A 23,798-nucleotide genomic window follows, 5' to 3' on the forward strand; every position below is an offset into this window, starting at 1 on the left:
CTGGAAATGTTACAAAACAAGCTAATAAGGATGATTGTGAATGCTCCTTGGTTCGTGCGGAATGAAGCCATCCGCAGAGATTTGCAGCTGCCTTCCATTCGGCAGTCCATCCAGTCGAGAAATCAAAGAGTTTTTGATGATGCAGAAACTCATGAAAACCTATTAGTCAGGGAAGCTATGGATTATGCTATAGACGACCCCTCCCGATATAGAAGGCCCCGACACTCTGTCGTATGAGGCCCCTATATCCTCCGATGAAAAATGAACAACGTTTTCATCCAATTCACCTCATCCAGGCAGGTACATCGTGAAGGGCGGTATTGATGTCTGAGGACATTCATGCCGCCATACCATTTAATACCCATATCAGTTATGACCCGTTTGTCTTTCTGGCAAACATCAGTTAAAAGGGGAAGGGAGCCAGGCTCCAATCTGACTAAATTGAAGATGGATTTCGAGCGAAGGAAGGTCTCTGGAAGGAACTAAGTATCATCAAAAAAGATCTTCAACGGAATGGTTACTCCAAAGTGATAGTGGAACAGACTTCAACTAGAAGACAGCAAGAGCTGTCATAACCAGTGCTTGCACTTCTCTACATCAGAGAAATGTCGAAAAAATAAGAAGAATTTGGTTCAAGTACAACATCAGAACCTGCTTCACGAATACCAGGCCACCAAACGCGGACTTCAGATAATTGCATTTACCGGATACCCTGTGAGTGCGGCAAATCCTATATCTGTGAAACTATGAGGCATTGCCGAGCACAAGAAAAACACACAGCGAGGAGAAACCAATAAATAGGAAATAGCAGAGCATGTTTGGACTCATCAACATGACCCAAGTGATGCCATGCTGAGATCATCCACATGGAGGAACACTGGCTTAGGAGGAAATTCAATGAAGCTGCATATATGTTGTCCAACAACGCATTCAGCCAAGGTAACGTAGAGATATGTAACCTGGAAGCCCATAATCAAGCGGGAAACGGTCAACTCCCACCAAACGGCCATCTTCCGCTAAATTGGTGAAGCATAGAGAGGGAAAAGGGAATGACATAACTAGTCACCTCTCGGAGGAATAATGAAGTCATCACCCAAAGACGATTGTGGATACTAACAATCGAAACTACGTGAACTAACTTGGCTAAAAAATCTTTTGATTCTTGGTTCTTTTTCAATTTTTTGCTCAATCTCTATTCTATTGTAATTTAATTTCAGAATTTTTTTGCTTAATATAATTCTTATTTTCAGCTATTCATTTTAATTTTCAATTTTACCTGTTCTTTAAGGAATTTCAAATCATATTATATTATATTAGACAATAGAGGCGTTTTCTGGCGCACATGTTTCTAAAATGTATTCGTCTGTGATTCAAATACATTCTCTCTCTCTCTAATTTTGTTGGACGTTGCTTCCCACTCGGGCGCATTTGTCCAGGCTCCTCCTATCAAAGATGACAGGAGCTTCGTCACAAACCATATCCCCTCTGTGGCTTTGTCGAGGGAAGGCAACGATTATGGACATAAAGGATTGCTTATTTACATATATCGCCACGTTAAACAAGCGCCGAACAGATGTGACGTAACACTGGTGACACTTTTAGTATCTGCCATAAGACTGTGTTATTTTAAGATTTTTTGAGGATTATTTTCGGACAGTATTACATTGGTTTTGTTTATTTTGATTATATTTTCATTTAACTATACCAATTAGGTTTCTGAAACATTGAGTTTTGTTATTGTGAAAGTCGTATTTTTTTGTGCTTTCGGACATTTTTCAAACTGGTGTAACGAGTAGACGCCATATAAAACTCTGTTATTTTCTTCCGTTATGAGGTTTGTTTTTTGCCCCTGTGGAATTTTTTTGTTTTTTGATTATTTTTAAATTAAATTGAATTTCATGATTTATCTAAATTTCTCATTTTCTCAATAAAAAATGAAAACCGTATCATGTATTTTCTGTCAGATAAACAAAAATACTTGTTACACCTATAAACAATTTTTTACTTATATATATTTTTGATTACTAAGCGTTTATTATAGAAGATGGAACAAAAAGTTATGGGAAAATTTTTTAGATATTATTATCTAAAAAAAAGTTCATTACAAAATTTTTGTGGGAGTTACAGTTATTACGAAAATAATAAAAAACTGATAAAACTTCTTACTTTTAAAAAGGGCAAAATAGCTCGCCCTATTATCTACAAAAGAAATTTTTTTACTTAGTATCAATCCATTTATATAAAGTATTTAACCCTATATGAAAATAATATTTTAATAAGGTATTTACATGAAATTTGTTTATTTTAATTTAAAAGTGCAGTACCGAATCAATCCAGAGTCACCACTGTTACGTCACGAAATCACGTGACATGTCTAACAAAATCGCAAAAGTAAGCAATCCTGTATGTCCATATAATCGTTGGGGGGAAGGAGCAGCGGTCCTGCTCCATTCAATGCTGCCACCTCTTTTTTGTCGAACTTTTTTACGATGAAAACAATTAAACTTTTTTATTGTCGCCTTCTGCTTGAAAGTCCTTTTGATTTTTTCTACACATATTTTTTGAATTGCCTCCTCTTCAGGAGATTTTCAGGTTTTTAAATTCACATACATGGCCCCCTTTACGTGGTTATCCAAACTATCCGGCCTGGATACTGGCGTGAATGAAGGGTGGCTCTCACGTCACATTTTTGTCTAAACTTACACATAAACTTTAACATATTGATGATTCTGCACAATAGATAATCACAACATAAATAGAAGCCCTGCGAGAGACGTGGCATCCGCGTGAGATTGGTTTTGAAACGGAATTTGACGTTATTTTACGTCAGTTGTCAGTTTCTGCTTTATTTTGATCGTTAAAGTGTATAAAGTACTGAATTTTTTTTATCAAATAAGTTGTGAGGATATACAAAATAAAACTGCAAATTATTACTTGCACAAATCTGATTCTAATTGAGGTTAGAGAAAATTAAAAAATTGAATTACTTCATTCTGGTGAATCTTATTATTAATGACGTCACTACGAATCGTTTTTGAATACACGCTTGAATACTATTAAACGCCAGAAAACACCTTAGAAGTCCGAAATAATGAAATTCATTATGGAACATTGTCAACCACCTTCAAACAAACTTGAACAGGTTGAGCATGAATTCAACAATCGATAACAAACGTTGACACTAGTTATTGATATAGTTACAGGAAAAAAATCTTACTTTATAAGGCAAACGTACCTTGCAAGCAATAAATTGATGGATGTAGCCGTTACTACGTGGTAGAAAATCAGCATGAAAATTGAGAAATTAAACTTCTTATGTTTCATAAAAGTGGTAAAAAACATATTTCATGATAATCTTCTACTATGATGTAACGGCTACGTCTATCAATTTGTAAACAATAAACTTTCTTACTATTTTCAAAAACTACACCTCACGGTTTGATCTCCACAAACTTCCATTACTATGGATCTTCATCAAGTAACGGCCGAATCAATCAGAAAATTCTACTATTTGCTACAATTGTTAGCTCAAATACAACTTTAGTTGAGAAGATTATTGACAACACTGTTTTGGCTATGAACTGCCATTTGTCAAGAATTTTAATCTCTGATGTCATCTTTCATTCAATAACCTAAATCTCAATATTTATTAAATAATTATATCTAATATTTACCAGTACCTACATACTTATAATTCTATCCAAATCCAAACATGTCGAATAAACAACAAAACAAAAGGGCCAAATGGAGTCTTGAAAATATTAAGTAAGAATTTTGTTTTTCCCTATACACGTATTTTACTGAATCGTTTTCTAGAATAACCCGTGTATCTGCCGAATCTTTACCATCACCACCGGGCTACAACGCATCAAGTGTTGGTTCCAACAGTGAAGTATCAAAAAAAACGGACGTTTCCCGTCTAATAACAAAGAAGTCTTGGGATCTTGCTTTGGCTCCAATGAAACAAGTACCAATGAACCTATTCATTATGTATATGGCTGGAAATTCCATATCTATTTTTCCTATCATGATGGTAGGAATGTTATTAATGCGACCATTACAAGCTATTTGGTCTACAAAGGCGACTTTCAAAATGATGGAAACGTCCAGTGCCATTTTGCAAATGATTGTTTATGTGTTCGGTAATTTTGTAAATATAGGTTTAGCACTCTATAAGTGCCATAGTATGGGTCTACTACCAACCCATGCCAGTGATTGGTTAGCATTTGTGGAACCTCCAATTCGGCTAGAATATTTGGGTGGAGGAATAAAACTATGTTAAAAATAATGTAATTTTTTATTTATAATAGGTGTTTAGGTAGGTATTGAAATTATTAATAAAATGTATTCTAAAATTATGGCTATTCCTTCTTATGCTTCTCAGCAAAATCTTTTATTTTAGCATATAAGGCACCTGGATCATCTACTCTCGGGATCTAAAAAAATATATCATTTGACTAAAAACATACACTTTTAATTCAACATCTACATATGACCATAGTTTAGTATACTTGCAACGTCACTTCAATTAATAATATCAAGTTGAAATGAATACAGAATTTTCAAATTCAATTTTAATTCTATTTCATTAGCTTCAGAAACTGAAAATCAAGTTTTTTAATTTTTCTAAGTTTGATACTTAATTCAGAGTCCGGTCTGAAATACATTAAAACTTTGAACTGTAAGCCTTAAATACACTAGTGTAACAGTTTTAAAATATTTTACCTATTCAATTTATATGATTATAAATGGGAGTACAAGGTGAATACATATTATTTACAGAAATTGAATGAGTTTAGGCAAGTGTAATGTGATATTTTACTTCTTATATAAATTGAAAGGGGTATATTTTTAGGAAAGATTAATTTTTTGGGAAAGGTTTTGGCTTTCTACTTCATCTTGATACAAAAAATGAGGGAATCTTCCAAAGGAAGGAAGGAAGCAATCAATTTCAATAAAGTAATTCTATACAAAGATTAATATATCATCCAAAGAAGTAACTTTCGAAACAAATACTTTTATATGAACACTAATTTATACAAAAAACACTTTTCTCTATTCAGTTTTATTCCTCACATTCATTATGGAATTGAATCAGATATAATTCACACAATATATTATATGAAAGAGGTAAAATTTCACTCACATGGAACAATGTTTTCTCATGATGTTATCCATATTTGGTACTGAAGAGCTGATAAGGCAAGTGTCTTACATCGGATGGCTAGCAGTGTAAGTGAAATTTTACATCTTTCACTTGATATATTGTGTAGGAGTCCTGTGAATGATATCTGATTCAATTCCATAACGAATGTATGGAATACAAACAGAATTGTGAAAAGTTTTTTTTTGTATAATTCAGTGTTCATAGAAAGGTGTCTCGAAAGTATTTTTCTTTCGCGTAATTCAATGTTTGTATCGGTAGCCAGCCGGTTCGATGTGGGTGCTTTGTTTACTCACTCGAATTGACTGCTGTGATGGTCGGTGGTTCAAGCCCCAGCCTGAACGATCGATTTTCACTTATTACCGTCCAACCCGTGTTAGGAATCACACGTTGAAAGGCAAGACCTCGTTAATTCTTAGCTCGCACAACTTTCGCCTTCTGAGGGTTGTCGTTCGTAGGAGTGCGACAGCTGGTTAACGAAAAAACATATTTTGAACAGATTTTTTTTTAGATATGAAAGTAGCTGTTTTGAGAAGGGTTTTTCTTCCTCTGAAAGTTAATTCTTTGCATGACCTACACATCTTTGGACTTTAGAATATTTCCACATTTTTTGTATGGATATGGAGGAGTAGAAAGCCAAGACCTTTCTTTCCCAAAAATTAATCTCTTCTAAAAATATACCACTTTCAATTTAGACAAGATTCTCATTGCTGGGATTAAATCAAACGAGTGACTGTCATTACATACTGTCATCAATGACATGAGTGGATTCAACTCATTTGTGACATAAGGTCGTAATTTTATGAATAGATTGAGTGCTTTATCTTGTAATGTTATCCATATTGGTGCTGAAGAGGCAATAAGCAAGTGTCTTATTTCGAAACATTGAAGACCTTTTTTTCCCAAAAAATGTCTCCCTATACTTTGGATAAAGCCCTTTAATTTACAACAACTTACATCATAATTCTGGCTAACGTAAATTCCAGTATATACTCCAATTATAAAAGATAACTGAAAGAAAAATTGTTGAATGAAATGTATAAAAAAAAACAAAAACTTACAAATCCTCTAAACATCTTTATTCCCGTAAAAATGCAAATTGAATAAATCTAAATCACAGAACACCTTCAACGAAATATGTCATCAGTATCAAATGAACATTTTTTGGTTATGATTTCTCAATGTTTTCAATTGATTTTTTTTGTAGCAGTTTTGTCATGTAAATGACACTAGGCATTTTTGAAATGTCATTGTGAAGGAAAATGAATAGGTACCAACATATTTCAAATATTTGAATTGTTCAATCTATTACGAATAAGTAGATGGAAATGAATATTTTCTCCAGATAATAATATGTGAATGTAATTTCTATAATTTGTGAAGTATACCTATGAATACTCTTTTTTATGTTTTTTATGTTAGTTAGATGGTAGTCCAGTGTTACCACTGAATTTAGCTATTTAGTAAATATTTTTTTGCATAATTATCAGCGTCGGAAATTAATGCCCCTGAATGGAAGCAAAACACAAAACCATAGAGAGAATAATGTCGGTGCTTCATGGGCAGTGAAATTCTTACTTCTTCCGCAGTAACAGGCAAATGTGCATGCTCACATCAAGATTTTGTTACAAATAGTAGATTGTTTTATTTAAGATATTTTGTTATTATTGAATATTGTATGCTTCACTGAAAGTTTCGTAGAAACTTAACCAGGAAGTATCTGAAAAAATTTAATTTATTAAAATTGTGTGTTTTACAATTTTAATTTATTACCAAATGCAAATGACTATTAGTTTTGAAAAATGGAGTTACTCTGCTTCTGGAAGCACTTGAAAGTATTGCGATGGGTCAAAATATCCACTTCGTATTTCATTTTAGTCATTTTTTCATTATTGTTACGATTTAATCAATTTAGGAAACGGCGCCCAGCTGGCAGAATAATTTTCAATCGTATGAAGTTGTGATCCAACACCAGGCAGTCCTGTTTCGACCCGTCAAGGTCTCTTGAGTGGTGCTATGCTGAAACCTCAGAGTAACAAAACTTGACTGTCCTAAAAAAGACGCTATCTATGGGATCAATAGAAGAGTTAATCCTCGAATGTCTAAGATAAACAAGGCTTTCTTAGTGGATCAGTTGCAAAGCCAATCTTCGACATCGACTATCGAAGAAATTCGTCTTCTGTCTTTCATACAAGGAAACTAGCCGAAAACCAGAGCCCAAATACAACGCATTTATGATTCAACACCAGACAGCGCTGTTTTGAACCGCCAAGGTCTTATCAATGGTGTTAGGCTGAACTTTGTCGGGTCGTAACAGCACTGTCTGGTATTGGAATATGTTTTCTCTATTGTATTGGATCACAAGTTCATTTAGTTGCCTTGCAATGGAAGCTGAAGTAGAAGATAGAGGACGTATCATATCTTTTTGATATTAAATGATTTGAATTTTCGTAGAGGGTGATGTCATCACCTTTACTGATGGCTTTATAAAGAAATCAACAGACAACCTCTGTTGTCTTTAACAAAAAATTATCCTGTTTTGGCTCATTATTACATTCTAGCAACTTGACATTTGAATAGTTTGAGTTGAATGATGACTTTTGATGGATATAGAATATTGATACGACAGATGCAAAGATGACTTTGTGAAGAGAACTTCGGAACGACTGTTACTGAACATCAATTCAACTTACTCCCCGTAACTTATACAGAACGAAGTATTGCTATATTACTAATTCATCGTTGTGAAACTATATATTATCGAGATATTCAGTGACAATTGTTGAATTGAGAGAGGCACTATTTTGTACTACCAAGTTGCCTAGCGATTCATTGCGATATATTGTTCCGTTATATTTTAATTTTATCACTTACAAAATCACAAATATATAGTGCTTGGTGTTTATTATTATGTCGTAATACACCTAGTGCTATAAAACTTGAATGTACGAGTATTTTCAGAAGAAAATTATTCAACCTCCCGTTAATAAGGAAATGTTAAAGTAAGTATAATGAAAGCTTGTCGAGATAATTTCTTTCGAAAAGAAATTCTTTCTGCTGAGAAAATAAATTGCAGGAATATTCGAAAATTAACAGGCATGATTTTGGATCTTGTTTTTTCATTTATCATCATTATTATGACCAAAAATAACCAAACTTAAACTCTCTCGAAAACAAACAATGATATTGAATATGACTTTTCTTTTTAAAAATTAAATGTTATTTACTAAGAGAGATATAACAATATATCCTGTTTCTGTGTGAAATTTCTTCATGATCAGATTCATCATTTATTTCACTTATTTATTATCATTATTACCTAATATTCATATCTAACAAAATTTCCACGAACGAAACAATAAATACAGTCACAGTCGTGATCTCCATTTTGAAATGAGAAAATGAGAGACATGACAATAACAAACAAATGCATTGCTCCTCATAAAGTTCGAACTTTTAGAATATGCTGCTCGATCAGTGTAATCTTAATTTTCACTGCATCTGCAGTAGTTGCTGCCCATAAAAATTCGTATTAATTTATTATCTGATGACAATCAATAAAATTATGATGACAAATATTCAAAATTCGGAAAAATTAATAAGTTTTTCGAAAAACAACATTTCAGGGCAATGGAGTTGTCACTGGACCTTTATACTATGTCACTGGTTACAAAAATATGTTTTGTACAAGAATAAGAACTGGATCATCCTTTCTATGTAAATATTCCTATCGACTATCCCTTTCAATAATTACTGTCATCAGCGTCAAATCAAATGTCACTCTATCAATCTTTCAAATAAACTGTCAAGTGTTGGCAGAAATAATTAAAAGTTTTGTTGTTTTCAGGTTTGATTTTTTAGACTAGTTGACTTAAGCTCAAAATAAGCATTATGGATCATTCCTTAACAAATTTTGGTAAGATATTTCTCATATCAATAGAGTTTGTCTATGGATCCTTCCTTCTTTTTCAGAACTTACAGAAAGTACTGTTAAAGTAGAAACAAGCTCAGATAATGGATCTGGCTCGGATAAAAGTGACCCTATGGAAATGATTGGTTATGGTGATGTGGAATCATCAAGTAACAAATCCGATGATGATTTTGATAACAATTTACCCCAAACTGTTACGTTATTGAAGCATGAAAAGACTGGTGCCAAAGTTTATTTAATCGGAACAGCTCATTTCAGCAAAGAATCACAGGAAGATGTTGTAAAGGTCAGAAATGTTTTTGATGTATTATATATAGTATGCAAAGGTATGGAAGAAAATATTCATCAGTATTTATTTGCTTTGAAGGATCACGCTGGTTTTTAAAAAGATTTTTATTGGACCTATGTGTTTTTGTTCACTGATTATGAATCTGAAGTCAAAACTTGGCCCTCAGGTCTACCTTCGGAGGTATCCCACTTGAAAGTGGAAACTGTTAAAAAATTAATCATTCCAGGAATTTACTTCAAGTAATAAAAACCTGTAAAATGAAACTTTTGTTTACTTTCGCATGTAACTGACTTTTTCCATTTTTTTTTCAATTGACTATGCTGTTACTTGATGAATATCCTTAGTAATTTCACAAACCACACCGGAAACGATCAAATCGTTTCTGAAATAGATTGTGAAATTTCATTCATTTGCCACTTCCATTTCTTTTTTTACAAAATGCTAACTGTTCAACAAATAATTACCATTAAATCAACTGTTGATTTGATTTTTAGGTACTGACAAATTTTAATATATTTTATTCTTTTCTAGGTTATTACAAATGTTACTCCAAATATTGTGATATTGGAACTATGCAGCTCAAGAATCAATATTCTATCTTTGGATGAAGAAACAGTTTTAAGAGAAGCTAAGAATATCGATATGCAAAAAATTATGTCTACCATTAGATCTAATGGGGTCTATAATGGTTTGATGTACTTGCTTTTGCTCAATATGAGTGCCCACTTAACCGAAGAAATTGGAATGGCACCTGGAGGCGAATTCAGAGTTGCTTTCAAAGAAGTAGGTAAAAGTTTGTAAAATATACATCAAACATTTTGGAACAATAATTGAAACAATTGTTGTTATAATGAAATATAGTTGTTGATAGAAATGAAAAAATATATTATCCTTATGAATCAGTAGAGAGTTGTCCTAAAAATCTAGAGAAGAAAATTGGATTGGATAATTTAGGAAACACTTGTTACATGAATAGCATTTTACAAGTGTTGTTCATGATGAAGAATTTCAAGAACGAAGTTTTAATGATGAACGAGAACGGGAATGTTTCCTGCTTATTCATCAAACTCAAACAACTGTTCATGCAGCTGCAGTTTCGTAAGAAGGTATCATCTTTCCCTCCAACCGATTTCCTGGAGTCTTTGAAGTCCACTAAATACTCGTTAGGACAACAAGAGGATTGTTTCGAATTCTTGGGGTTCTTGTTGAATACTCTTCGTGAGCAAAACAATAGCAAAATCAATACTCCGAGCCGCTCTGGACTGAATGATTCCGTACAACCCATCTCGTCTTGTGTTTGTAAATGTTTTGCTGGAAAAATCCTCACTTGTTTACTTTGTGGTAAATGTTCAAGAAGTACTGAAAACTTATGTGAATTTCTGGAACTTCATCTAGCTTTTCCTAATACGACTAATTACCAGTCCGTGCAAAGCTTATTGTTAAATCATCTGAAAATGGAATTTTTAACAGGTGATGATCGACTGTATTGTCAAACATGCGCCAAACTAACTGACTGTTATAAGGAAACAAGTATAGCTGAGGCACCAGTCAATCTAATAATAACACTGATGATTTTCAAACAAGACTCAACCTCTAACGGAAGCAAGAAACTCTTTGGAAGGTTCGAAATAGATGAACATGTCAACCTAGCAGACCACTGTTATAATATTCATGCAGTCATTGTTCACTGTGGTTCTGGCGTTGAATATGGTCATTATTACGCCTTGGTCAAAGAAAAAACGGACTGGTTTAAGTTTGACGATAGTCGTGTCACGAAGTGTTCTGGCGATACATTGAATTTATTGGAGCCTCTGGAGACACCCTACATTTTGTTTTATGAGAGAGAGGACATTGTTGGATCAAGATCTTCAGATGATGTGGTGCTGCAGGTTTTTTCGGGTTTTCCTGCAGCTGAAAAAGCAAATGCGCCACTGGAATCAATGAAGTCGGCCCGGAGCGCCAATTAATTTTTATTGTTGTATTTATTTTATTTTTATCGTTGTCTTAAAATTGTGTATGTTGTAAATAAGGTATATATATGTATATATATATCTATGAAAATATTTAAGCAATGGTCAATATCCAGTTTGACAATTGAATCATTTTGAGGTGTGTCAAAAGAAATGTGTGTATCAACAGTTAAATGTAAAATTGGAACTTCTGGAATATGGTGAATCCAACAGACCACTTTTCACACACATCTGAACTGTGATACCTTTTCTTGCTGGTTTCACCAACCAAGTCACATTCACCTTTCCATACTTTTCTATACCTAAACTTTCGAAATCATCTGAAAGATTAGTCTCATGTACCACTTTCATCAACTTCAAGTGAAGTTTTTTTTATTCCATGTCCATTCTTCAAGACACTTTTAGACACTTTCACATAGTATATGCTGTATCCTCCTAGACTTTTCAATTTCTATCATCCTATCCATGATGATGTTTAAACAATTTTCATCTTTTCAATCTTAATTCTTGGACAGTAGGTATGTTTTGAATATGAATAAAATTATTGATCTTATGAGAAAAGGTCTAACAATAGTGAGTGGTTAACCTCTGGTGGGTTGTTCAATAGGGAACTTGAATGTTTGCCCTTATTGATTTCCAGAGACTCCAGCAGGTTCAATTTCTCTCATTAATTTTCTATATGTGGTATAATGATATAATGATATTGACCTCATAAAAAATGTAGTATTTTTCAATGTGTAGCTGACTACATCAATTCATAATTTATAGTAATGTTTTTAAGGCTTCAAAAATTCCCAATTGTGGTATCCATCTGGGTGATCGCCCTATTAATATCACTTTGCAAAGAGCACTTGCAAGGCTTTCATGGTTTCAAACTGTTAAACTAGCTTGGCATCTCTTAACTTCAAAGGAACCTGTCAGGCAAGTCAATACCTTCTAAGGAATATAAATGATTTCCTGCATTGCCTTTCTCTAGTTTTTATTATATGTTTTCTTGTAGCATCGAAGAGATTGAGAAATGTAAAAACAGGGATATGCTGGAACAACTTTTAGCTGATTTAGCTGGTGAATATCCAGCTTTTCGTGAAGTTTTCCTAGATGAAAGGGATATTTTTTTAACTAATTCTCTACAGGCAGCTGCTCTTTCCAAGTTGAAATCCAGGGGATCAGATGGTAAGAGCAAACGGAAGATCGAGTTAAATAGTATTTATAATAAAATAATTCCAATAGAAATTAAGTTTCCAGAAGTGGAACTTCAAAAAATAAGTTTTTTCATACTTGCCCTTGAAAATTTCAAAAGCTACATTTGAGGGAAAGACAAATTCAAGGCTTCTGTGAATTGTTTCTAGAGCACTTTGGCTGTTCCAAGCCAAAACATAGTAACTGACATGGAAATGAAAAATGGATTCTAGGCACATTTCTACTAATCTTGCTTGAACATATATTCAGAGCTGGTCTATTCATTATTCATTAGCTACTTAGATATATCTTAATCAAAACCAAGTATACACTCCCCTTTTCACCTCTCTCTTGCATGCTCGACAATCAATAAATTTCACATACTACGAAGCAGCCGACTTTTATTCAAATTATATAAATTCAAGGAACCCTTGTGAACATAAATGAAAAGCAAAGTTTACTGAACATTGCTCATAAAGTTTTAATTTTAATAAAATATTGTGTCTATATATGAAAGTTTTCAGAAAAAGTATGTCTTAAACTCATACATATCTGTATCTGAGGAGTAGGGAGGGTGAGTGTAAGCCCACAGCCACATGTGAGGGTGGACAGGTCACTGGGAGACATCTCCTTTATATTGGCAGGTGTAGGCCAAGACTCGCCGAACACACACATCCTGCATAGAGGTGTGTCCACTAGCCCCATATTATGGAGGTGTTTCCTTAGTTGACAGTGGCCAGTCAAAAATTCTACTGTTAAGCGTAGATTTTTCCTGGTCATCGCCAGATATTTCTTTGGCGCCAGCTTCCCAGGGTCGCCCAAGGTGATCCTGGCAAGATTGCATCTTTTGATTTCATCCCATCTCTTTAAGGATTGAACATGGGTGTAACATTTGGCTAGTTCCGCAATTGTCAAAGTCATCAGGCCGTAGATACCACTGGGTCCTAAAATTCCATGGCTAAAGAGTCGGCAATGCGATTACCTTTACTCCTGTCGTACCCTTTAACCCACTTCAGGATAATGTTATTATCTACCGAGGCTTTGGCTAAATCTTGGTGACACTCCAGTACTAGCCCTAAGATTATACGTAAACTCATATATAATTATAAATTGAAATCAAACATTTATGCTCTAAAGTATTTCTAAAGTAATCTCTCAAAAAAAATTTTTACTTGAATTTGTTTTGGTAGAAATAATGAGATGGATATCTTCAGAGTTTGCCAAAAAAATCAATATTAAAGTTAATAGTATCTCATTTCAAATTCTGTATGTAAAATATTTCCTCATATAGAGTTACGTTCAAAGTGAGTGGATCTATTTGACCCTCCATTGCAACCCGCCAGTTTATTGTCGTTTCATATGATAGTGATACCAGGTTCAATGTGCAAAATAATAATCTTCGAACACAAATTGTGGTAACAGAAGTATAAACATTAGAACAATATTAATTTTTAGAATAAATAGGTAGCTTCTCTGGAGGTTTCTAAAGAGGCGTATATAGAATGTAGATTGTAACTGGTTTATAAGTTTTCTGAATTCCCTTGAGACAGAAGCCTAACAAACTAATGTCAAAACCAAGTATCTACTATAATTTTTTTTTTGAGCGAACAAGCTGTAAAAGACAAGCACCAAACATATATCTTGTTTTCTATTTTAGGACATGCAGAAAACCCCAACGAGCCTCTCCGCATCGTAGGTGTGGTAGGAATTGGTCATGTACCTGGCATCATAAAACTCTGGCCACATAGCCAAGAGAAATTTGTCAAATCCATTATTACTATTCCTCCCCCATCTGTTACTTCAAAAGTCATAAAATACTCATTCAAATTGTCAATTTTGATTTTTGGAGGTTATCTTATCTATAGGTACATACCAGTCCCCAGATCTTTTAGAGAGAATGTTCATACTTTCGCTCATAAATTAATGTCTGGGGTTAGAGCTGAATCTTCGTTCAGGTTCAGTTTAAACTAATTTTAACTATTGGGGCTAAGGAAATAAGTATCAAAATTGTGAATATTTGTAAAAGGGATGTGAATAGAAATGTATGCAATGTATCTCTAGGTATTGACCAACATTTGAATAATTGGAAATAAAATGATGAGTTTTTTAAAGTTTTGAAGAGGAAATAGGAAAAGAAGAAGCAGGCTCAAACAAATATATTTCAATCATTCTTTGAATGTTTTTAAGGAAAAGTTTTTAGGAATGTATTCTTTAATAGGACATTGTCCTTGGATTATTTGAAAATTTCCAAGGACATAGAGAATTCAGAAGTTATAGAGACAATTTTTTAATCATCATACTTTGAAACAAAACTCAAAAATGATCTGCCCATTACTATAAGGATAAAAGAGAGTATCAAATAAATTCTTTTCTCCATATAACTTTTTAAATATTTTTTTAATGCTATTTATGTAACCCGTTTTCTAATTATTTTTTTGACAGCATTTTCAGTAATTGTCTCAGGTTTTTATTTTCGAACCATATGGTATTGAATGTTAGAAGGCAAGTTTTTGAATTTAACAGAAAATTGATGATGCTGATGGATTGTTTCAACCAATAGAAATGCGCTAACATTCCACATGGACCCATAGATGAATCCATTGGATTAATAGAAACGGTTTTATATGTCGTGGTGTGTTTTCATCAAAGCAGTCACACTGCATAAACTGCATCGTATGTCTTTGGATCTACTGTAATATTCAGACTGATCTACTAGAAAATTCTTCAAAATCAAACTACTGCTTTATTATTCTCCTTCTCATCTAGTAAAGTGTGTATCCTTATTATTTAATCATCATCGATTGCTGCTAATAATTCCCCTTTCTTCAAATTCAAATATATATTCAAAATATTTGCTTATAATAATAATTGGATGGACTGCTTCACAAAAATTGCAACTCTAATATCTTTTTCATTTATTTCCAGTAGTAATTTTTCACAAGAAATTGGTTGAATGTTTTGAAACTTGTCCTTTGAATTAGAACCCCAGTAATATGTTGGTACCTACTTTGCTTTGCTTGAAAAAAAAAAAAATCAGTGATTAAAACTTTTTTGAAAACATAGATATTTGGCTCTTTGAACAATATTAGCTCCAGTTCATATCCCTCATTTACACTTCCAACCAGTACGTTGGACATATTTCAAATGAATGAATACGTCTTGGAAAAGTTTCATCTCATGTGGCAAATTATTGAAAAATACATTTTCTCAGTGTTTAAATTCGTTGTTAGAAAAGATATTATCTAAATGGAAGAGAATAAAAGATAATTTATGACAACATATTTGTAGATATTCATGTTTGTAAAGAAACTCAACATTTCTAAAATATTTTCCTCAGAAAAACCTCTTTGTTCTTCCATTTGAAAATATCTTGAGACAAAAATGTTTTCTATTTTGATTGATGACTGTGATTGAGAATGCAGTTCTTCTCTACTGCTCAAAAACAAAAATATTTTAGGGTAAGTCTGTACCAAGTCACTGACATTCCAAGTTAATTTTCTCTGGATAACGTTATACACAATAATGTGTATAACGTAATGGGATGTAAATAAAGTTAGGTTCAATTTATTGTCAATAGTTTATAATTTATTTCAAAAATGATTATACAACAAGTTTTAAATATTTTAATATATTTGGAAGACCTTTTGGCAGGAATATTATAAGTACGTTATTGTAATCTGCCGATTTGATTGAATTTTTTTTGTTGAAACCTAAATTTTATCAGCTGCACAACGAAATCCCAGATTAGAGGCTGAACTGTCTCTTGTATTTGACGACCTTGCTGCACACCTATATCTCCAACAGTATGATTCATGACAGAGAAATGAACCCCCTTTTTTAACTTTGGAATCCTGAAAATGATTTAAGTAGGTATATTTTTGTTACTTATAAATATATGATGAATTTGGTTGAAATTTGTGTTTTATTATCTGTGATTTTTGTAACATTGAAAAATTATAATTTTTAATTATGTGGATTTTCGAATGGATATGTTTTATACTAATTCAGTAGCCTAAAATGTACCAGAAATTTAAAAAACATTGAGGAATTTGAATCAAACAGTGATACTATTATATGATGATTTATAAATTTCAAGTTTACCATATCCAAAACATATTTACTGAAGCAAACTCATAATAATTGTTATTGTTTGAAGGAATAATCCAATATTTGCCAACTTCTAAACCAGTTATACTGAACCTGTGAAAAATACGTGCAGATTAACTCGTCTCGTTTCGGTGAACAGACTAATTTCAGTATTTTGCATTATGGATTGCAGAATAAAACTTAATGACAAAATTAACTCAACAATAAATATAGTGTTATGAAATCCTCATCTTGATGTCATGATCTCGGTTTAAATAATGTGTATAATTTGATATAAACTAGTAAAAATATCTAAAACAACCACATCCTTCCTCTGAAAATGACCAAAATGATATTTTTTTCAGTTTATCTTTTCATCATTAAAAATGTTTCTAATGAGTTTAAAACATTCACTCTCATTCAGAAGAAACATTTTTTGTTATTTCAACAAAAATTTGTTTCCCGATGTCTCTCCCTATGTATGCTTACTATGCCACGTAATGTATTTTGATGCATTTTTTAAAAATATTAAGTGATTCAACAGGAAGGTTTATACAGTGTCATCCCCAAAGTATGCCCCATATGGAAAACTTATTTATTAAGGGATGTTCGACAAAAAAGTTATTCTTGATAAAAGTTTGTGCATCCCCTAAAACTAAACATGCACTAACAAAATACAGTAAAACACTCGTAATATACAAGGAGCCTTCAAATATTTGATTTTGAGACAAAAGTAAAGTACTCTTTGGGAAAGAAAGTTTTTGGCTTTCTACTATTCCATCTCGATACAAAAAAATGAGGGAATCTTTCAAAGAAAGGAAGGAAGTAATCAATTAGAAAATACATGGATGTGTAGATCATGCAGAGAAGTAACTTTAAGACACAAACTGAAAGAAGATCCACCTGAAACAGAGTTACTTATTTTCAAATTGATTACTTCTTTCCTTTCTTTGGAAGATTCCCTAATTTTTTTGTATCGAGATGAAGTAGTAGAAAGCCAAAAACTTTCTTTTCCAAAAATTAATCACTCCTAAAAATGTAACCCCTTCAATTTGAAGTACTCTCATTTTGAAAAATTTTGGGAATTGCTATTTGGAAAAGTTGTTCAGCATTGAAAAATACATCTCATAAATGATAAAAAAGTACAGGGTGCACTAAGCACTACCGTCAATTTGCTGACCTCCAAAATAGGTGTAAAGAGCTTCAGAAGTCATGCCATGAATTTTACACTAAAAAAAATCGAAAATGCAATTTCAAATGTGTCTCGAAGTTTTTGGAAAATCAACAATAGAAAATCTTATAACTTACCATCAACCATGTATTTGGAGAATATAACTTGCATGTGAGTATGTATGTATAATTTTTAATTGATGAATAAATTCTATTTTCATTATTATCATTATTATAGTAACTATGGTAGTGGTATGGATAGTAACTCTTGGCAAATTATTTTTCCACTACCATTTCTGACGAAAAGGTTAATCAAATTCCGCAATATAAAGTCATCACGTTTCCAACTACTATATTGAAACAGCAGAAATAATCAACCAACTCATGATAGCCCCAGGAAAGCTTCAAGCTGGCAACCGGCATAATCACTCTAGCAAAACCCTTACAAACAATATTCAATCTTTCATATTTTGTAACACTTACAGAATCTCCTAGCCAATCATCTTGAGTCCACTCCCAAACATTTCCTGCCATGTTATATAAACCAAATTTATTTGGAGGAAACCCGTCCACAGGACTGGTAAATATGTAACCGTCATCTGCAGTATTAACCTTCGGAAATTCCCCTTGCCAGATATTGGCCCTATAAAAAATGGAAGTAATTTGATTCATTCAAATAGAACAAAAATCTGAGTTATACTGTAGAGGAAAGGCATATAATACCTAACACATATTTTCATCGACTATTATTATCTAAACTAGGTGTCTACATCTACGTGGCAAATACCAAATAATTCCAATTATAGTTTTTCTCCTTTGTTAAGGAGTGGAAAGGGTGATGAAAAAATGTATTTGGGTTGATTCATCACTATGCTCGTATTCAGTTTGTGAGAAACAACTACAGCAACCACTACAGTTAGACGAGTTTTTAAGAACTCGACGATTTTCGTTTGTTAAAACAAATGGGTTAAAGAATTTGTATCAAATTTTAAAAACTCTATAGCAGAGGCCTATGCTGCTATCGCAGCATCTTCGCACATCTTGTGCGAAGACTTAATGAGGTTGGTTTTTTCATCCTTTCACTCAGGATAAACCAGTTGATGTTTGGAAATCACATTCAAAAGCCAACTACTCAGAAAATAATAAGTAGGCATGTGTATTTTATCAGATCGGACTTCCATTGTCTAATATAATATAAATTGATTTGAAATCCCTGAAAGAATCTGTAAAAAGATTAACCGAAAAAAAAAAAAAAAAAAAAAACTGAAATTACAAAGAAATAACATACAAGTAACACCCGAAGACGATTGTGGATAACTAACACCTGAAGACGATTGTGGATACTAACAATCGAAACGTCGTGACGTAACTTGGTTTGGAATCTTAGTTTTAATTTATCATTTTTTTTGTTTAATAAAATTGTTATTTTTCGGTTAATCTTTTCAATTTTTTTACAGATTCTTTTAGGGATTTCAAATCAATTTATATTATATTAGACAATGGAAGTTCGAACTGATGAAATACACCACGAAACATTGTCAACCACCTTCAAACAAGTAGGCATGTATTTAATTTTTATCCCCCATCAATTTAACAGATTCAAGATTTTTTCTCATATCTTATAAGTAGAATAAAAGTAACTGAAATAATTGAATAGCCTTATTTCTTACAGAGAACCCGTAAGGTTAGACGAGTTTATATATTATTCACAATTTTTAATTCTCAAGTTGCAATTGAAAACGATTAGTAGAATTCAGTTACGAAATACATTGATTTTTCCTTCCATTATATCTTTCATAATATCTTCTTTTTAAAATGATTTAATTCCCATTACCTCTTTCGATAACTATTTACTGAATTATGGAAAAATCAACTAACAATTGTTCAACTTCTTAATATTCGCAACGTGTACCCACTGGTGGACAATGTCAATTTCATTTGAATTGAAGGGGATTTATTTTTAGGAGTGATTAATTTTTGGGAAAGAAAGTTTTTGGCTTTCTACTACTCCATTTTGATACAAAAAAAATGTGGGAATCTACCAAAGAAAGGAAGCAATCAAATAGGTGAATAAATGTCATTACAATGTCATCGATGACATAAGTAGATCAAACTTATTCCGTGACATTAAAAGTCGTAATTAATGAAGGAATTGTGTGTATTTTCTATAATGTTATCCAGATTGGTACTGAAGAGCCCTAAGGCAAGTGTCTTACGGCGAAACATCGATGTCTACCAGTGAGGATGACAGTGTTCCACGTAAGTGAAATTTGTTACCATTCATTTAAAGTAGAACTCCTCTGAATGATATCTGATTTTATTCCATAACGGATGTTTGGAATACAAGCTGAGTAGAGGAAAGTATCTTCTGTATAATTCAGTGTTCATATAGACGTATTTGTTTCGAAAGAATTTTTTTCTTTCGTGTAATTCAATGTTTGTATGAAAGTAGCTGTTTCAGGAGGGATTTCTTCCAGTTTGTGTATGAAAGTTGCTTCTTTGCATGATCTACACATCCATGTATAGAGTTACTTATTTTCAAATTGATTACTTGCTTCCTTTCTTTGGAATATTCCCACATTTTTTTGTATCAAGATGGAGTTGTAGAAAGCCAAAAACTTTCTTTCCCAAAAGTCAGTTTCATGTAATGGGAGACTGGCCACATTTGGAGTTTGATCAGTTAGCACCGTGTGAACACGCGTGGACATTTCTATTTGGTTTTTGCGTGTATTTTTCAATTTCGCAGTTCCAGAGAATATCAAAGATAGATGCAACTTCTACTGCTGCTAGCTCATTGGTGCGACGTCGAGCCATTTCTGAGTGTTTATATGTAAACTAGAAAATAACCATGTTGGTCTGCGGGTGACAACAAAGAAAAACTAACATAACAACAAACTGTGTCCACAGGTGGTCAGCAGCAAAATTTCCTTCTGAGACCACATGTCTACTGGCGGTCACAAAAAACTATTGAAAGAACACAATTTCAATTAGAAAACAAAAATAAAACTGGATGATCTAGATAAAAAAATATTTCATTTTATTTCTTTGGGATAGGAAACATATTGATGAAGATTTATATCTTACCAGTGTTGCCCTTTTGGATTCAGTTTATTCCCCCAAGGGTACAGTTTTTGCCTCAAGCCTGATCTACAAGCCATTTCCCACTCTCCTTCTGTAGGTAATCTTTTTCCTAAATGACTACAATATTTCACAGCATCATTCCAAGACACATGAATAACAGGATGATTCATTCTATCTGAAAAGAAGAGTTTGTATAGAATCCGTTTCTAGTAAAAATTATCATCTTTTTCATGAATACATATAATTCTTAAGAGAAATGTTCCATGACGTTAATAATATATCAAATTATAATAAATTGATGGATTTAGCCGTTACTATGTGGTAGAAAATCATAATGAAGAAAAGAGAAATCAAACTTTCTATGTTTTTTACCGCTTATATTTGTAACTAAAGTTACTGCAGTTTTGTCCTATAGGGACATTTTCAAACTTATACAATATACAAAGTATAGGTGGTAAAAAACATAGAAAGTTTCATTTCTCATTTCTTCATTATCAAATTATATTTATACTGCATCTATTTCAATACATATTTTATTTTTGAACTTGTTGCAGTTTGTTTAACTTTCAATATTGTTTATCACATCACATCAAATGTGAAACACAAATTTTGGAAAAATATTCATCTTGTTGTCTGGATGATAATTTTATTTATTATCTTTATCATCATTATTTACAATTATTTTATGAAAACTGAAAAAATTCCACACAATCAAGCGATTTTTTTATTCAAATATAGTGAGAAATCTGGCCTGATGTAAATGGATATTTGTACAGAATTGTCAATTCAAAATTATTTTCATAAATAGGATTAGCATTCACAATGATGAATTATAAAAATTAAAAACCTTAGAATATATTCAATGGATTAATACAAAAACATACAATTGGAACAGTAGAGTAAGGTCACTTGTTTCATTTTCTCATTTAGACTGCAGATTTTGAGTGTGACTCATTTGTCTTTATCTGAGGTAGTACGTGAAGTTGCATTGATTCCGATCTTTGGGATCTGTTCCACGAGCCAGGAATTGCACATTACATTTCGTGACATAGGATATATCAAAAAGTTTTGAGATTCTTGAAAGTATTGTTGCTATAACTTATGTATGTCTATTTCAGTGGGTTATTTTATGAGTCAGGAAAACCCATCTCACATTTATCTCTTTTTGAAACAATCCCCAAACATAGAACCGTGGTTTGAAAAGAATCTTTTATGTTTGTGACAGCAAAAGTATGAAACTAGGATATGTTTAAATGAAAACATTGTTCAGATACTTTCTGAATCTACTAATGCTAATGAGCTAACAGTAAGATGTAGCTAATACAGTATAAAAGAAACTATCATCATCAAGATCAAAACATATGAACTATATCAAATAACTTATTTTATTGATTCTTAATGGAGTAGTGATCTTAGCAGACTGGTTAATAAGTTGTTCATCTTCACTTATTTCAATCTAAATCCATTACATATGCAAAACAGGTAAACATTGCAGGACCCGTTTCTTGTACATGTAGACCTGAATACTTGGTGCTCAACCTATTTACCTGTTTTTGAAAATGAGAGTTTCTGTTTTCAAATAAATCAGGATTTGGCTTCCAGAGAACTGAGTACAACTGCATAGTATCCTCTATAGTTATTAATTCCAAATATGGTGTTAGCATACATGATTATGACAGTAAAAAACAAGCTCACATTTTTATTTGTAAGATAGTCAACAACCCCTAGCATTGAATTATTCTTCAATTTGGAGTTAGTAAGTTTCATGAGGATCAGAGTAAGTAAAAATCCTGGTGTGGGAGAAAAATATTTATGTTGCATAGAATAAATATGTATCTTTTTCAATAGTGGGTAACCTCTATATCAAGTGGATTTTTGAGTTTGTACAAATCATCAGTGCTTTAGATTTTATTGTATTTATTATGTTCCAACTTACCTTCTATAGTTGATCCGGGTCCTTCGGGATGTTTCCAATAAACATCTTTCATTTTAATCCACCAAGGAGCTTGTACTGCCCTTACGTCCTTATACCCTCCTCTATCTTTCTCAGGCAGTGACATTTCAAATAAAAAACTGTCGCCGAAAGTTTCTGCTTCAGTTTTGTACCCTGTTTCTCTAACAAAATCGTAAAAATTTTGATTTGATATTTCAAACTTGTCTAAATAAAATGAGCCTATAGTCACATTTCGGAGGGGACCTTCATGATCAGTTGCGAACACTGGTTTGTTTGTTCCCATTTCAAATGTATCTCCGTCTATTAGCACCATATTGGACGTTTCAAAAGGAAGTTGTAATTTATTGCCAGTTTCCTCATTTGATTCTTTCATATATTTGTGACTTGGGTTGGAGTCTCCCTGACATCTATCATTTCGGTTGAGACTGCAACCACAGTCTCCTGCTTGATAACTACATACGACTATATTAAGTACGACTATTATTTGTTGAAATAAGTACATTATTTAGAATGTTACTGGGAAATATACCCTTATTGCATTTATACAGTTATATATGTTTAATTTATGTTTTATAACTCTATACTGATAGCCACTTATAGTATCCTTCCATAGTTTATTTTAATAACTTAAATTTTCCCGAGTTATATTTTCAATACTCTCATTGCTGTTGAAAAATATAAATAAAAAAAGTTAGGTTTATTCATCTTTCTGAAAAATGACATCAACAAAAATAAATAACTTGTCAGTAAGTTTGTTCTGGTTCTCAGTTCGTACTGTTTCGAATCGTCCAAAATAAGTGAGTTAGGAGTTAGTTCTAGTTGTGCCTGTGGTTGTGCACTGAAAAGGTTTTCGTGACAACCTCAGAGTAATAATATGACATAGAATTGCCGTGTCTATACCAATACAATACATGTGTTTTGAAACGGGTATCGTACTATCCTTTTCTGTACAACTTATTGGCGAGGGGGTGTGG

The 23,798-nt window shown here is 32.6% G+C and overlaps 3 protein-coding genes and 1 long non-coding RNA gene across 5 annotated transcripts; 2 read left to right on the forward strand and 2 right to left on the reverse strand.

Annotated features, from left to right (window-relative positions):
* The first annotated feature begins 3,587 nt into the window (after nucleotides 1-3,587).
* On the forward strand, nucleotides 3,588-4,355 carry EMC4 (ER membrane protein complex subunit 4). Its single transcript, XM_023159591.2, has 2 exons — nucleotides 3,588-3,765; nucleotides 3,817-4,355. The coding sequence occupies exons 1-2, from the start codon at nucleotides 3,713-3,715 to the stop codon at nucleotides 4,280-4,282; spliced, it is 519 nt and encodes a 172-aa protein (XP_023015359.2). The 5' UTR covers nucleotides 3,588-3,712; the 3' UTR covers nucleotides 4,283-4,355.
* LOC141481787 (uncharacterized) lies at nucleotides 4,284-7,253 on the reverse strand. Its single transcript, XR_012465178.1, has 4 exons — nucleotides 6,938-7,253; nucleotides 6,226-6,884; nucleotides 6,122-6,175; nucleotides 4,284-4,436 (listed from the first exon to the last, which is right to left on the reverse strand). It is a non-coding gene; the product is annotated as an uncharacterized lncRNA (long non-coding RNA).
* A 1,672-nt stretch (nucleotides 7,254-8,925) lies between these two features.
* Nucleotides 8,926-16,447, forward strand: LOC111504874 (traB domain-containing protein). The gene is made up of 6 exons (XM_023159585.2): nucleotides 8,926-9,080; nucleotides 9,137-9,381; nucleotides 9,916-10,167; nucleotides 12,136-12,275; nucleotides 12,355-12,527; nucleotides 14,191-16,447. Exons 1-6 carry the CDS (start codon nucleotides 9,056-9,058, stop codon nucleotides 14,502-14,504), a joined length of 1,149 nt encoding a protein of 382 aa, XP_023015353.1. The 5' UTR covers nucleotides 8,926-9,055; the 3' UTR covers nucleotides 14,505-16,447.
* LOC111504875 (formylglycine-generating enzyme) lies at nucleotides 16,097-23,590 on the reverse strand. Of its 2 annotated transcripts, XM_023159587.2 has the most exons (4): nucleotides 22,807-23,578; nucleotides 20,874-21,045; nucleotides 18,273-18,432; nucleotides 16,097-16,384 (listed from the first exon to the last, which is right to left on the reverse strand). In XM_023159587.2, the coding sequence occupies exons 1-4, from the start codon at nucleotides 23,324-23,326 to the stop codon at nucleotides 16,244-16,246; spliced, it is 993 nt and encodes a 330-aa protein (XP_023015355.2). In that variant the 5' UTR covers nucleotides 23,327-23,578; the 3' UTR covers nucleotides 16,097-16,243. The 2 variants fall into 2 exon arrangements, with proteins under 2 accessions (XP_023015355.2, XP_074030083.1); XM_074173982.1 differs by lacking the exon at nucleotides 18,273-18,432 and having other exon boundaries at nucleotides 22,807-23,590.
* Nucleotides 23,591-23,798: the final 208 nt, after the last annotated feature.

The sequence above is a fragment of the Leptinotarsa decemlineata genome, unplaced genomic scaffold, assembly GCF_025532065.1.
Source record: "Leptinotarsa decemlineata unplaced genomic scaffold, Ldec_3_MD MMD2_tig00000505_RagTag_RagTag, whole genome shotgun sequence".
Lineage (NCBI taxonomy): Eukaryota > Metazoa > Arthropoda > Insecta > Coleoptera > Chrysomelidae > Leptinotarsa > Leptinotarsa decemlineata.